Source organism: Thunnus albacares, chromosome 10, assembly GCF_914725855.1.
Source record: "Thunnus albacares chromosome 10, fThuAlb1.1, whole genome shotgun sequence".
In the NCBI taxonomy this organism is placed as follows: domain Eukaryota; kingdom Metazoa; phylum Chordata; class Actinopteri; order Scombriformes; family Scombridae; genus Thunnus; species Thunnus albacares.
Genome location: NC_058115.1, coordinates 14,686,071 through 14,700,679, shown reverse-complemented (window position 1 = coordinate 14,700,679; position 14,609 = coordinate 14,686,071). Strand labels below are relative to the sequence as shown.

At 40.2% G+C, this 14,609-nt stretch overlaps 2 protein-coding genes across 4 annotated transcripts in view; both read left to right on the top strand.

Annotated features, from left to right (window-relative positions):
- LOC122990543 (A disintegrin and metalloproteinase with thrombospondin motifs 2-like) overlaps positions 1-4,743 on the top strand; it is a 114,016-nt gene extending 109,273 nt beyond the window's left edge. For 2 of the 3 annotated variants that reach the window (XM_044363913.1, XM_044363911.1), the window contains exon 22: positions 1,189-4,742. In XM_044363913.1, coding sequence (XP_044219848.1) covers positions 1,189-3,230 — 2,042 coding nt within the window. In that variant the 3' untranslated portion in view covers positions 3,231-4,742. Of the gene's footprint in view, positions 1-1,188 lie in introns of all 3 variants that reach the window. The other variant, XM_044363912.1, reaches the window with a different exon arrangement.
- A 5,714-nt stretch (positions 4,744-10,457) lies between these two features.
- Positions 10,458-12,936, top strand: si:dkeyp-72g9.4. Its single transcript, XM_044363758.1, has 2 exons — positions 10,458-10,674; positions 11,784-12,936. Exon 2 carries the CDS (start codon positions 11,786-11,788, stop codon positions 12,587-12,589), a length of 804 nt encoding a protein of 267 aa, XP_044219693.1. The 5' UTR covers positions 10,458-10,674; positions 11,784-11,785; the 3' UTR covers positions 12,590-12,936.
- The last annotated feature ends 1,673 nt before the right edge of the window (positions 12,937-14,609 follow it).

The following is a 14,609-nucleotide window of genomic DNA, read 5'->3' as shown; positions in this document are numbered from 1 at the left end:
AGACCTAGCAGTGCGATACTGTATATAACATTGGTGTTGACTGTATTTAATAATGTTCATGACTGTTATCTTCTTCTATAATATTCTATACTATGGGTAACTGTTTTGTGGCTTCACTGGCCTGCTGCGTGGGGCTGGCTAACGTTTGGCTAACGTTGAAGAAACATTCAGATGGACTACGTGCACTGCGTCTATATGCACTTTGATTTATCAGGGAAATTTTATTAATGTTTTGTAAATGTTTCATATGACACTTAATGTGCCATTCCAGTTTTTACATCATCATGGAAATTATGTATTTTATTTAAACAGCAAATATCATTTATGTACTTCATTTTTTTTTCAATCGATAAACAGATTGACTGGTTGATTTCCAAGTAATGAAGTGTTTTACCAAAGTGACTGTGAACTTGTAACTTTCGATACAGTTGAATTATTTTTCTTAAGAAAAGAATATATCTATATATTGAGCAGGGGGGGGGCGTACATCTCATTGTTTCAGTTCCTGTCATTCTCAACAGCAAAGTTGTATCAATAAAAATGTTTTAAAAAGTGTGATCTTTCTCTCACCAGGAATGTTCACTGGCTAGATTCTTTGTCAGAGAAATGTCAGAATGTCAAACATTGCCAGGAGAACTTAGTTATTTTTACTGGCATGGTACAATAAGGGTACAAGTCAAGAAGTGGAGTATTCCAGTAACATCTGGGAAATGACGCACACCTGAGACAAAGGCAACTCTTTGTGCATGAGTGAGTGGGAGTCAAAATTAGACATCAGATGTTTTAGATGAAAAATTCAGAAGTCAAACAATTACATTGACAACACAAGACTGGCGACCCTTCTTTTTCCATTTCAGTTGCTCTGAACTCATCTTATGACTGCTCTTGATGTTTGGGTTTTTCTCCTCTTCCTTCCTGCATCCTCTGTTAATGGTCTGGCTTTACTACTTAACTCTGCCTGGTGTGGAACCACACAAACACTAAAACACACAATTACGCATGTCCTGTATATAAACAAACATACACATGCAGACTAATGCTAATGCAGCTTACATACTCTTGTTGTTGCACATTCTTTCACATACACCAACATATCCCAGGAATCAGACACAAACACATATACACACCTCCTCGTAGTCTCTACCCCTGGCTGCGCCCTGTCTCAGCTCTCTGTTCTCTCCTTCACAGGCCAGCGTTGTCATGGAGACCGCTCAGTGTTCTGTCGTATGGAGGTGCTGAAGCGCTACTGCTCTCTACCGGACTACCAGCGCATGTGCTGCAAGTCCTGCAGCAATGTCACCATCACAGACCCTCTGCCCAGCTCCACCCCCAGATCCACCCCCATCACTTCCATCTGGCCCAGTGTTACTGCTCCTCCACCCACCAGCAGCCTCAGCTCTGGTTTCATCACCACCATCCAACCCACCGAAGCTGTAATCACCACCATTTCAGCTTCTACCATCAATCCCTGGACCATCACTCATCCTCCTACCTTCACGACTCCCGTCCCTCATTCCACCCCAACCTCACTGCATACCACAGAAATGGTCACCACTCATCCAGCACCTGCCACCAGTGTACCCGTCCTCCCTACCACCTTTTCCATGGCAACCACCTCAGTTATTACATCTCCCAGCATCACTGCTCATCCCCTGCCTCTGCCTGTCCCAGACATAGATGAGAGCACAAATCCACAGTTACAGAGCACTACAAATAGTCCAACAACTTTAGATCTGATAACGACCACAGACTCTCCAGGAAAGACCAGTCCAACCATGACGAGTCCCACAGAAAACAGTACCAAAACAGTCACCCCACTAAAATACAAGCCCAAAAAGAATATTCCACCAAAGAAAAATCCCAAAAAAGTGAATCTACCAAAGATCAATCCAAAAAAGAATACTGCACCAAAAAATACTACCAGAAAAGATGTTCCACCAAAGATTAATCCCAAAAAGAAAACAAACACTATTCCCAAAAAGAATACTCCTGTAAAAACAAATCCCAAAAAGAATACTCCTGTAAAAACAAATCCCAAAAAGAATACTCCTGTAAAAACAAATCCCAAAAAGACCACTCCAGCAAATACTACACCTAAAAGGACTCCTCCAATAAAGACTACTCCCAAAAAGACTCCTCCAGCAAAGAGTACTCCCGAGAAAAAACCCAAACTTACTCCCAAAAATAAGGCTCCACCAAAAGCCAATCTCAAAAAGAACATTGGGCCAAAGACAAAAGTTACAAAACAAACCCAAACAAAGACAAACCCCAAAAAGAACTCAAAAACAGGTCCCAAAAATGCACCAAATTCACAGACCAAGGTTAATCAAAATAAGGCCACAGTGAAAAAGACAAATCCAAAAAAGACACTTAAAACAACATCTTCACATTACACCACTCCGTATACAAGCCCAGAACCATCAAAAGAGTACTTTTCTTCCACAGTTTCCTCCACCACTAGTGTTTATGCTACAGCAGCGAGCACGCCTTTCCCTGAGTCAAGAGTCAATGTCACATACATCAGCAACAACACAGCAACAACAGATGAAACTCCACTGTGGTTCCATGACAACACAAACTCTGGAGCCACAACTCCTAGCACTTTTGATGATGTCCTAACACCCACTGGAAGCATCCACTTTGAAGACACCACAATGCCCAGTGGAACCATGCCATACAGTGATGTCACAATTACCAGCAGCGGTGACACCACAGCAACCAGTGGGGCCATTCTAAGTGGCGATGACATCACAGTATCCTATGGCAACATGGGGGTGGCCAGTGACACCATGGTGCTGGATGATGGTCTCACTATGGTGATACCGACCATCAACAGCGAGGATATGACGGATCTGGCTTCTTCGCCCTGGGTGGACCTGTCTGAGTACATTCCTGTGAGTGTCCCTGTTCCCACGACAATGCCAGACCCCACCACCACCACCTCACCTCCCACCACCATTTCTCTGACAACAGAAACAACAGTTACTGTAGCTACAACGACCTCTACAGTAAGACCTCAGCGAAGGCCAGAGGAGAACAGTGAGAACAACTCTATCGACATCTTATACAACAGGATCGTTGGCGTAGACAGTGACGTCTCTCAGAACAACCTGATCCCAAAACGTCGGGTCAACCTCCGGGAAAGAACCAGGAACAAACGCATTCAGGAGCTTCTGGAGGAGAAGCGGAACTTTCTCCTCAGGATGAAGAGAGGCCAGGCAGCACAATAGACCAAGCCTTCTCATTTCTCTTATAGAGATGAACGTTTTCCTTACAGACTTTTGTAAGCCCTGTTTAAACCCCTCTGAACTGCTATGGTGCTTTCTATCAGGCCTTTCCACACACAAAAAAAAACAAACTTTCATATCACTTTTGTGGCAATCAGGACTGTCGCGGAGAGAAAATATCATGACCAAATGTTTGAACAGTTGCTTTGAATAAAGAAAAGCCCTTTAGAGTACAGACTGTAGCAGATTTGAAGCAAATCACCTCGCCTGTGTAAACACAATAATGAAAAAAAGAAGGGATGGAAAGCATACATCCAGTTTGACCAGCACTTTAAAAATGCAAGATTTTATCCTTCCAAACCCAAACCATCCACAGCCTTGTTTGAGGATTCATTCGGTGATGATGTTGATAAGATGTAATGTAATTTTTCAAATGGTATCATCACCACCGGCATTTATGGAGCCACAAAATCTACCACCTAGAATCCAAATCTGATATATTACTGCCCAGGACTGCAGCTCATTTCCCCCAAAACAGATATGAGTACCGCTCAACCCCCTAAAAACAGCTACTGTAGGACAAAATGAATATGTATCTGTCGCCTTGTTAAGTGGCCAGCACTCTGAATACCCTATACAATGTGGAAATTGGAGCTTTTGGAGGCCTGAAAGTGATATGGTAATGCTACACAAACAGAAAGTCAAAGTTTACTTTCAGTTAAATTGAATTGTCAAAGTTTATACTGCTTGAGTTGTGTTGCCTTTTCCAAACCAAACGTCTGTCTGAGCGCATGCATGGGGTTTCTCATCTCTCAGGAAGTTAAGATATGGAGTGGTAAGGGACATTGCCAAACACATGGTGCTTCCTGAATCTTGATGATATATTTTAATATCTCATTAAGCTATAGGTGTTAGAGCAAAGAAGAGAAAAAAATATTTTTATGGCGTTTTTTTGTTTATCTTGGTCAGTCAACTATGGTGCTTTTTTTTGTCAGTGATGCTAAAAGCAAAAATATAATAATAATAAAATAAACAAGTCTGTTTGTATTAACGTTATCCAAATAGAAGTTTTGAGGGCCAGTTTATTTTTCTTTTCTAAAAGTTTTATTATTGCTACATTTCTAACTTGCAGCAACTGCAAAAGCACCTACGGATCTTTCTGTACGATATCTGTACATATGAAAAAGAACTTAATGTTTAATATTTATTAAAGTTTAAGTGCCTGTGGTATTTTGCAAATTTGTAATTGTTGTGTGATTTTTGTTGCAGTGTCAACTATCATGCTGCTGCCCTACTTTATCTTTTTGATTGCATCAGTATCTGTTATATCACTCATGTGTGACAACCACTGCGACCCCGACTGCTGATCAGTTTAAGTCAGTGATGGAAGACTTCACGGCTTCTAATCCAGTTTGAGTCAGTTAAGCAACAATCATCAAATTATCACAAGCATGCTACAAGCTTTTCCTCAGTCTATATTAAACTTTCATTTGCACAGTAATGCAATATCTGGCACATAGAGGGAGACACAGCACTTAAATTTATGTGCATTGTATTCTGGTTGTGTTCATGTTGCCTTTGACAGAATCAGAGTAGCAAGTTCGGGAAATGACTATCTTTGGACTTTCTAAAAATATAAAATCACTGACTGCTAATACTGACACTAATATAGCGATGATAAGCTAATTTCCTTGTAATGGAGCAGCTCCCAGACATGAGTCAACATGACATGCCTAAATGCCCCAATGACAGGGCTAAATTTTTAAACAGGAAACTCTTTGTATAGAAGGTTAGAAAAGTTATGAAAGTAGTTCACAACAAGGTCTGGATACTGTTTCTGAAAAAAAATCATGTTCTTAATTTATGTTTTCTTTAATTTAAGTACCATAAGATTCCATCATTTCTATTGTAGTGTGGTGGCAGATAGCCAAGATAATACTATTAGATACCAGTAGCCATGCAAACTGACCCTTTGACTTGAGATGAGCCCCAGAATAATTGTGTTGCTAAGAGTAGAAATGAGTTGTGAACACATTTAATGTGATTACTGACACAGGAAATATACCGTTACATTGCACCCACTCTCTTGCTCTCAGATTAGGCTCTGCGTCCAACTTTACATCTGGTTACTCACAGATTGTGTGAAATGTTGAGTCAACTCATTCAAACACTTGCCCTTTGACAGTAAACAGAAACCAAATTTAATTACCATTCTTACAGTATATGTAACATACAATAGTTCCACATACAAACATGAGGAAAATCATTTTTCTGATTCTCTAGATGAACAAGACTTGACGTTGAACCCTAATTGTTTACATCCTTTATCTATCAGTAGATAAAGATTTTTGTTTTTGTCTTTTTTTGATTTGCTTCTTCTCCCAAAACTGGCCCCAGCTGGCCTCTGTAAAGTATCCACACCATTCTTGTTATGATCATTAAAGGTTGCCCTGTGGCTGTTAATAACTCTAAACAACTTCACTGCATCAGAATATTAGATTACTCATAAGTTCCTGTCAGGAAAGCTGAACAGCAAATTAGGACTGAATGAAAAGTGTTATGTACACCCAAAATGGTGTTGGGAAGGAAAATACGAAGGTCTAACATGTGTCTAACTCCTCATGAGCTCAATTGACACCTTTCTGTGCCTTATGATAAGTCCACAATACGGAGAAATGTTTTTATACAATAGCAGATGATATTATATTTTTTATATTATTATTTTTTATTATATGATATATTTGTTGACCTTTGAGACAAGTGCTTAGCTTGTTAATTTATTCAGACAAACGCCTTGTTGGATTGAAACGATGCAGAAATCAGAGAGCCATTTTGAAAGCGGCACATGGTTCATGCAATTATGTGGACAAAACACACCAGTAGAGAAATATGAATAGGATCTATTCTCAGTGTGATATGATGATTAACAATCATAATTAAAACAGTGCAGTGTTCCCTTAATACAGTGTAATGTCAGCCCTCATGCCACAAACTGTAAGGCTCATCAATGTGTTTTATTTCTGGTCTTGTGAGATTGGATTCTCTTCTTATGAAATCAGGTTTCATAAGAAGGCTCCTAGTCAGGCTCCTTTAGACACAGTAGTGATGAAACATTTTTTTCCTTTTTTGAGATAAAAACGAACAAATTCATGACAGCTCACGTGACTCATGGATGGTATACTCCTTGTGCTTCACTACTCAAAGCATGTACATGGTACAAGGGGTTGATACAATAGTACAGTAACAGTAATTGTGACACCTTAAAGACTATTGCAGTCTAAAAGCCCTTTATAATCAGTGCTACTGAGGTGAAGATGAAGCTACAGTTTTGCTATAATATATCTGATAATGCCATATAAGCGACTGTTTTTCACCCCCTGTGATGTAATCTTTTCTGCAAAAATATTTCAAAACAACTTATTCTTGGAAGAAGACATCTTTCTGAGGAATCCCCCCTCTCTGCCCTTCAGAGGATGACTACCGCATATGACCATTTCCCAGAACCCCTCTGGCAGCTGGAAGCTTGTTGATGAAAATCAATATCCAGGCTCAACAGTCGCACCCTTTCCATTTATCCATCTTTCAAGCTAAAGAGTCCACCTCTCTCTACCTGCACACTGAAGCTTTGATCAGCCATAAAACACAAGCATCCTCCTTTGTCAATCTAATTCATATCAAACCCATCAGTGGATGAAAACAAGAGGTTCAAGAAAGAGAGAAGAGGCACGCTGAAGAGGAGTTGGAGTGTTTAACCTGCTTTTTGCCTTTGAGCATAAAAACATGCCTTTTCTGAAAATCTTTTTGTATACAAATTTTTGTATATCATTTTTTGTTGGGATAAAAGGTCAAATTTGGTGGTTGAAAAAGTCTTGTCAAAATCTTGATCTCGTGGTAGATACAGAACAATAGGCCTTTTTCCCTGAGGACGTTTTGACATGTCACAGGAGGAAAAGGACAGGTGTTACTAATAACATTAACGATGGCTGAATTTTAGTGTTCCTGGTATTGTGCATGCTGGCTCACTGTCACACTGTCATAGCTTAATAGGACACTTGAATAGAACAGAGCCATTGTTAATGTTTTTAGTAACATCTGTGCATTTCCTACTATGACAAGTCAAAATGTCTGCTGTGAAAAAAGGCCTTGTTGCTCTGCATCTTCCATGAGATCAAGATTTAATATTCTTTCAACCATCACATTCAACCATTCAAATGTCAGAACACCCTCTCTGTTGTGTCACTCTGACAATATTGTAAATAATAAGCTTTATAATTGACCTGCATGAAAATCAATGTTTAGAGAATGAAGAAGTGCAATTTCTACTCATAAAAAGATGAGTTTATCTGCCAGAGCCTGTTATTTTAAATCCATGTGTTGCAGTGGGCAGGACTTGTAACAATCAGTAACAATCTTCATATATACACATACATGTAAAAAACACACAATCACAATCGAGGCAGCTGTGGCTCAGGAGGTAGAGTGGGTCGTCCGCTAACCGGAAGCTTGGCGGTTCAATCCCTGGCTCCTGCAGTCCACATGTTGAAGTGTCCACCAGTGTGTCTGTGTGTATGTGTGTGTCAATGTGCATTAGATTAGATCCTGATGAGTAGGTTGGCACCGTGCATGGCAGCCTCTGCCATCAATGTGTGGATAGGTGAATGTTGACATGTATTGTAAAGCGCTTTGAGTGCTCAAAAGACTAGAAAGATGCTATATAAATTCAGTCCATTTACAATCACCTACGCAGCATACTCATATAATGTTGTGTATTTATGTGTTGAAAAATATAGATCTACAGTATGTGATCAAACAAACAAAAAATAGACAGAAGTTGAAGAATATTATCACTGATGACTTTTTAGTAAAATGTCATATGTAAATCTTGAGGAAAAAAATAGCACAGCTAATTTTAGACTTCTTTCTGCCAAAGTTACTTCAAAAGTAGGTATGTTTCTATGATCTTACCTTAATAAGACAGCAGTTGTTATGACATCACAGTGGCTTATTGCCTTATCTTTCTACAGTACATACATCACACACATAAATGGCATTGGGCTACACAGCTTTGAGGTCATCAGCCCATTAAAAAAACAAATGGACCTATTCATAATCGCTTTAACATGTCTGCTGATAAGACAGCTATTTCCTTGTAAACACACACAGAACAATAAATATGAATACCTGGAGCTTAAAATGCTCTAGATCTTGTTTTTGCTGTTTCTCTCATGAATTCACTCCAGGCATTTTATTTAGATGTGAAGCCTGGCTGATGTTGTGCCTGCTGTTTGTGATTAGCAAAACGCAGTCAGTTCGGTGCCTGAGAGTCTGTCAAGACTATAACTGAACAAAGCCACGTGCCGGTGTGTGCGCGTTTGTGTGTGTTTGTGTGTGTCTTTGAGGCAAATTTAGTTCCTTGTGACCAGTCCATTAGAGATCCATAAAAAGCTGGGAATCTTTTTATAGGTTGGATGCAAAGAAGATGTGACTCATCTGACTCATCAGGGGTCATGCTGCTTCCAGTACACACACACACACACACACACTCTTACTGAAAGCCTTTTTCCCCAGACACAGGGGCGAATTGTTGACTGAAAGGTCTGAAGCAGGATGTTCATGAATCCTCTGGTGAACAGTTGTGTGATCCTACACAAATATACACACCATGTAAAATATTGATAATCAATGTGTCACAACAGAAATATATTTAAATGCATATGTAGCTCTTTAGTTGTCTAATAATACATATAGAGCATCCAGTATTATTAGTGAGGATATGTGAAGTAAAATGTGTAAAATTAGCCTTCTATCGAAATGTCTCCTGGCTGCTTCTTGTGAAATGTGTTTGCAATAGTAGTCCTCTACTCTAAAATAACTGTAACAGGTTTCATAATAACACTATAACTTCATAAACATCACAACAAATTCTTGTTTAATCTGCAAAAAGAAAAACCGATATTTTTTTCCTTTGGGCAGAGGTTATGTTTGTGAAATTAACTCCTGTAAAATGAATGCAGTTATTACAAATACCACAGTGGTCAGAAGCCTGATTCTCCTTGTGATTTGACCTTTTTAAAAATTCAAAAGATTATCTCAAATGTCCAAAAGCACCTAATGCCAGAGAAACACTCTTCTCCATGAGATCAATTCAGTTTCACAGTGATCAACATCTGAGCAGGGAAATAAAAAAGCACCACCTGCTGTCCATTTATTTATTATTTATCATTAAATCTTTATCTTGATGCAAGACACGAATTACAGCCAATTTTTACCACAAAGCTGATCAGTGGACAATGGTTTTGCTTATGTAACTCTTTCTACATCTGCCCCAGATCCTTAAAAATGGGTTCTTCCTCAAAACGTACAGTCAGTACAAGCTGAAGTGCTTGTTTGGTGTTAAAATATATGCTTTTTTATTCATTGCTTCGAAATAGGTCTTTACAGTCAGTGTGGTCTTCGCTGAAGTTTATTTTTACACTAACTACAGTCTACTGGGGCCTAAACCACAAAGTCTTGGGGAAACACATTTCAGTAGCCTGCATAATAAAGAAATGTTTGTGGAAGATCAAACAGTTATACAGTGTCTCACAGATTTAAAGGTTTAATGAATAACTGAGAAATGCATCCAACGGAGTGAGATTGTTGACACAAGTGACTCATGTTAAGCCTCGGGTGAAAAGCTTGTTAAATCCTCTGATCTCAACAATGTGTCTTACAATCACACACACACAGTAAACACGTGCAAAGCTCTCACATGCACATCTGATTGTCTACATTCTTTACACAATTAAAGCCAAATATGTTTACAACAGCGCCACAGTAAGTAGATGTCTGTTGTTAAAAAGCATCATTCATTTTGGCAGATTTACCAAAATTGCAGGGGGTGACTGTCAGTGTTTCACAGAAATGGCACATTCTTAAAAAAGAGAGACAAAAATAAACCTCCATCTCTTTCCCTCTTACTGTTTTGTTTTCTTTCCTTTTTCTCTGTATCACTCTCCCCATTTCTCTATATTTATTTCTTAGTCCTTTCTCTTTCTCTCTTCCCTCTTTCTCTGCCTCTGTTTTTCCTCTCTCCATCAATACAGTCAGCCAATGACAGTGCTCGGGCTGAGGAAATGGATGGTGTGTCTATTTTTAGAACCAGGGAAGGAGGGCAAATCAAATCAAAAGTAAGCTAGGGAGAGAGAGAGAGAGAGAGGGAGGGAGGAGGGTTGTGAGGAGAAGATAAATCTGCATTCTACTGCTGCCTCTGGTCAGAGACAGTTGGAGCTACAGAGCGCGCTCAAGGAGAAGCATCATCACTGGCTGGAGTCACAGCATCATAAATAAAATAAAAAAACAAAAGAAAAACAGATACTAAACTGTGAAAAGGCTCCAGACTAATATTTGAGTTTGCAAGAGCACAAAAGAGAAGAAAACATCTACTGGACTCGACATCTGCGAGCAGGTGAGTGTGAAAGCAAATTGAGCAGAAAAAACCTTACATAATCATTATTACTGCAAATGCATGATGTGAAACGACACAGGGTGCCTATTCTGTGCTTCAGCCCCGGAGCTGCAGCCTCTGAACCATTTTTAGTGGCTGTATACTGAAGGTGTGGTCTAAATTTAGCAACGGTTACACCTTGGAAGAATCTGGGAGAGGCTGGCATTTTGGTTTGGCATGCTCTATTTTTGGCATGGAGGTCGAGACTAAAATATATTGTGGGCTACACTCGGGGTTATAACAATATGGGGTTACATAAGAAAACATAGGCTGACACATTCTGTGGCTTTACATGAGTAGGATGGCATTTAAAATACTCATCTATTTACGTTGCCTCTCTGCTCCTTGCAGGGATTGTTTGTATTTTGGGCTGTTTACACTGCCACTCCAAAGTAAGCAGGGGATGGTGTCTGAAATGGGGAAAAGGGAGAGTCAGGAGGAGGACAGATGAGCTTACATGTGAATTAAATTTGATTGATACAACAGGGGCCAAAATAGATGGTTGTGTTTCAAAAGGCTCCAGTCTACTAACGGTTATTTATCATGTGAGTGACATCCAGATGTAACAGCAAAATGATCTCAGAACAAAACACATCAGGCTGAAGAGGTCTTGGCACAAAGGACACTTGAAAACACACAGTATCCTTCAAACATGTTGTTTTCTGCTATGTATAGATATTTTGTTTCATTTCCAAAATGCTGTTGAATCAGATGTTTTCTTGAATGGAAATGGCATGGATGTGATCATGTTTTCCAACAAACCAGAACCAGCAAGGCAGCCACATATAACCTTATACCTGGACAAATCACATTATCATTTCAATTTGAGGATTGATACTATTAATCAGTGTCTACTGTTATCATCATGTTGAGTATATGTGTTTAAATCTGCTTTTGTAAGAAAACATCTTAAAGATTCAGTGAATTTAAAGTAAAATTGAAAATAAATCATTGAAAAACACCTTTCCCAGGTTTATATGCATTACTCTGACTGTATACTCCTGTACATTTATGGTTTTGGCAATAAACATGGCACCCTTCTCTCCTCCCTCCTTGTCTCCCTCTCTCAGCTATGCGGCCGCGGTCCAGACTGCTGTCCAAGAGAGGACTCCTGCTGCCCACAATCAGAGAGGGCACAGAGGAGACAGTGAGGGATTTGAATGAGGCCAACACACTCCACATGGCTGGCCATGGCCAGTCTGTCTCCTCAGAGGACTACCTCCTCTCCATCTGCCACCTGGCCCACCCCACCTTCCCCACTAGGGATGTTTCTCCCAACAACATCCACATACGCCAGCTGGACACCGTGCACCAGAGGCTGCGGCTGTCACGACTCAGTGGGACTACATCAGCCACCTTTGAATTCAACCCCAGAGAGGAGGCACCTGCCGTGGGTGCGCAGCAGGGAGAAGAGAAAGAACTAAATGGCGAACTGATGTTTGGCAACTCTGACCCTCTGGAGTATCTTTATGGACACCAGAACAACCTCTCCACCTGTCAGTCAGAAGGTGTGAGGAGGGCATTTGCGGAGGGAAGGTTTATAAGACAGAATGGGAGAGTATGGGAGGGACAGGCTCGCTCCAGGGCGCACAGCGTCCCCCGTGCTTCAAATCCAGGCCTCCCACGGCAACGCAAGAGCAGCTGCCCAGAGTTACACACCAGCACTAACAATTCCACTCCAAACAACTCCCCAAAACACAGCCTGTCCAGGTTAGAGGCCAGGAGAGGGAGCCTAGCAGACAGTGAGGAAGAGGGGGAGAGGACAAATCCAACCATCAAACAATCCTTCATCTCCCAGTGGATCTCTGACTGCAGGTCAGCTTGGAGAGAGGCGCGCGTGCGAGCCTGTATGCTGCCCGCCATTGCAGAGATATAGGATGCAAAACTGGACAGTCATTGGAAGAAATTTCTAAATAGTATCCTACTCTTTTCCTGTCAGTGACACTAAGAGACATTAAGAGATATGTGGAAATGTTTCATGCAGTTATATATAAGGGATATGATTAAATACACTTTAAAAAATACTGAGACAAGTAAATATTGTCATGATTGTCCATCTGTAACATTATATTAATGTCATTATTTACTATTACAGCCCTCCTATGCTAAGGCTATGTATGCTGGTGGTCATACAAAATCATAAAAAATGGACAAATCTGCAAAATCCTTTTATCCAGTGTTTTGTGAGCTAAGTATAACTAAATAAAACATTCTTTTGATACTCTCAACCAGTGTGATCAGTGTTTTTTCTCCATGCTGTGATCTTTGTTTTCTTGCATGTGCATGAACTCCCGTTCTTGGCTCTGCTGGTGCAGCCGCCGGGGTTTCTATGGTAACTGTCGTGGGATGCAGCTCTGGTAAACACAAGTGTGGCGGATCACGGTCTGAGCAAAGATGACACCATTGAACCCAGACATGCAAGATGGAGGTCATCTGTGTTAAAACAAGAGGAATTATCAGGCATAATAATGAGCTGAGAGGCGAAGTTACTGATTCACATGAGTACATTTCAACATTACAAAGAGCAGAAGATGATGAACAGAGATGATCTGCGATGATCATTTAACCAGAATTGTTTTCGTCTGAACAGGTTTTGCCAGAAAACACACAAAGCATCCTTAACTGTTGTTTTGAATCTTAAACACTAGAGGGCAGGCTTATGGCATTTACTACTCAATACATAATCTCAGTCATACCTAATAATACACAAGACATGAGCAACACATCACACATTTTACCTTAAAATCTCAAATAGGCAAGTCAGGTCCTTGCAGTATTTATGGTATTGAAGGTGTGTAGTTATTTTCAACCTGACAATTTAGAGTTAGTTGCCTGCGCCCAAATGTGTAGGGCCCTCCTTCCCATAAGAGGACAAAAAGAGCACACGTTTGTCTGAAAACTGGCACAGAAAAAAAGTTACAGAAAAAAAGTTCACCCCAAAATAAATAAATAAACAAACATATATGTATCTAGATAGATAGATTAGCCTTTATGGTTATTTGTCTTGGGCATTTGAGGAAACATGGCAGCACACAGCCTTAACTGTAGTTTGATTGTATATGTATATGGATATATTGTGTATATATGTCACACTATAGCCATATACATATACAATCAAACGACAGTTAACATGCAGTAACACACACAGATCCGTATACAGCTGAACGTACCCACCAAGAATGTTACACGATGTACCACACCAGGATATTGCACATTCCCCTCAATAAAAACCATAACCTTTCACCCTACCACCCCGCCCACACACACACACGCACACCGAAATATTGCACAGATGACCTACACCACGATGTTGCAAATTCCCCCCAACAGAAGCCATAATGCTTCACCCCTCCTATTGCACACACACACACACACACACACACACACACACACACACACACACACACATTGCATCTCTTACTGTCTAGTAGTTTGACTTGATAGTGGAACTAAGGAGAATTTATTCCTGTTCAACTTACAGTTTGGTCACCTGTACCTTCTGCCTGAGGGCATCAGCTTGTATTCTTTATGAAGGATGTGGTTTGTGTCACAGGTGATTTTAAGGCCCTGCCTCCTCACTGTCTCCTCAAATATCTCCTGGAGAGAAGATGGGGGCAACATACCAATTATTTTCTCATCCCTTTTGATCAGGTTTTGGAGTTGTGATTTGAGTTTAACAGACAGGTTACCAAACCATGTTTTGATGCCATAATGAATAATAGATTCAATGGCCGCCCTGTAGAACAATAACATAATGCTTTTATCCCCTCCATGGACCCTGAATCTTCACAGAAAATGCAGATGTTGACTAATTCATTAACAGACATACTCCACTTGTGATCAGCAACAGAACTGAGATCGAAGACCATGTCTTTGGTTTTTTTTGACGTTTAAAA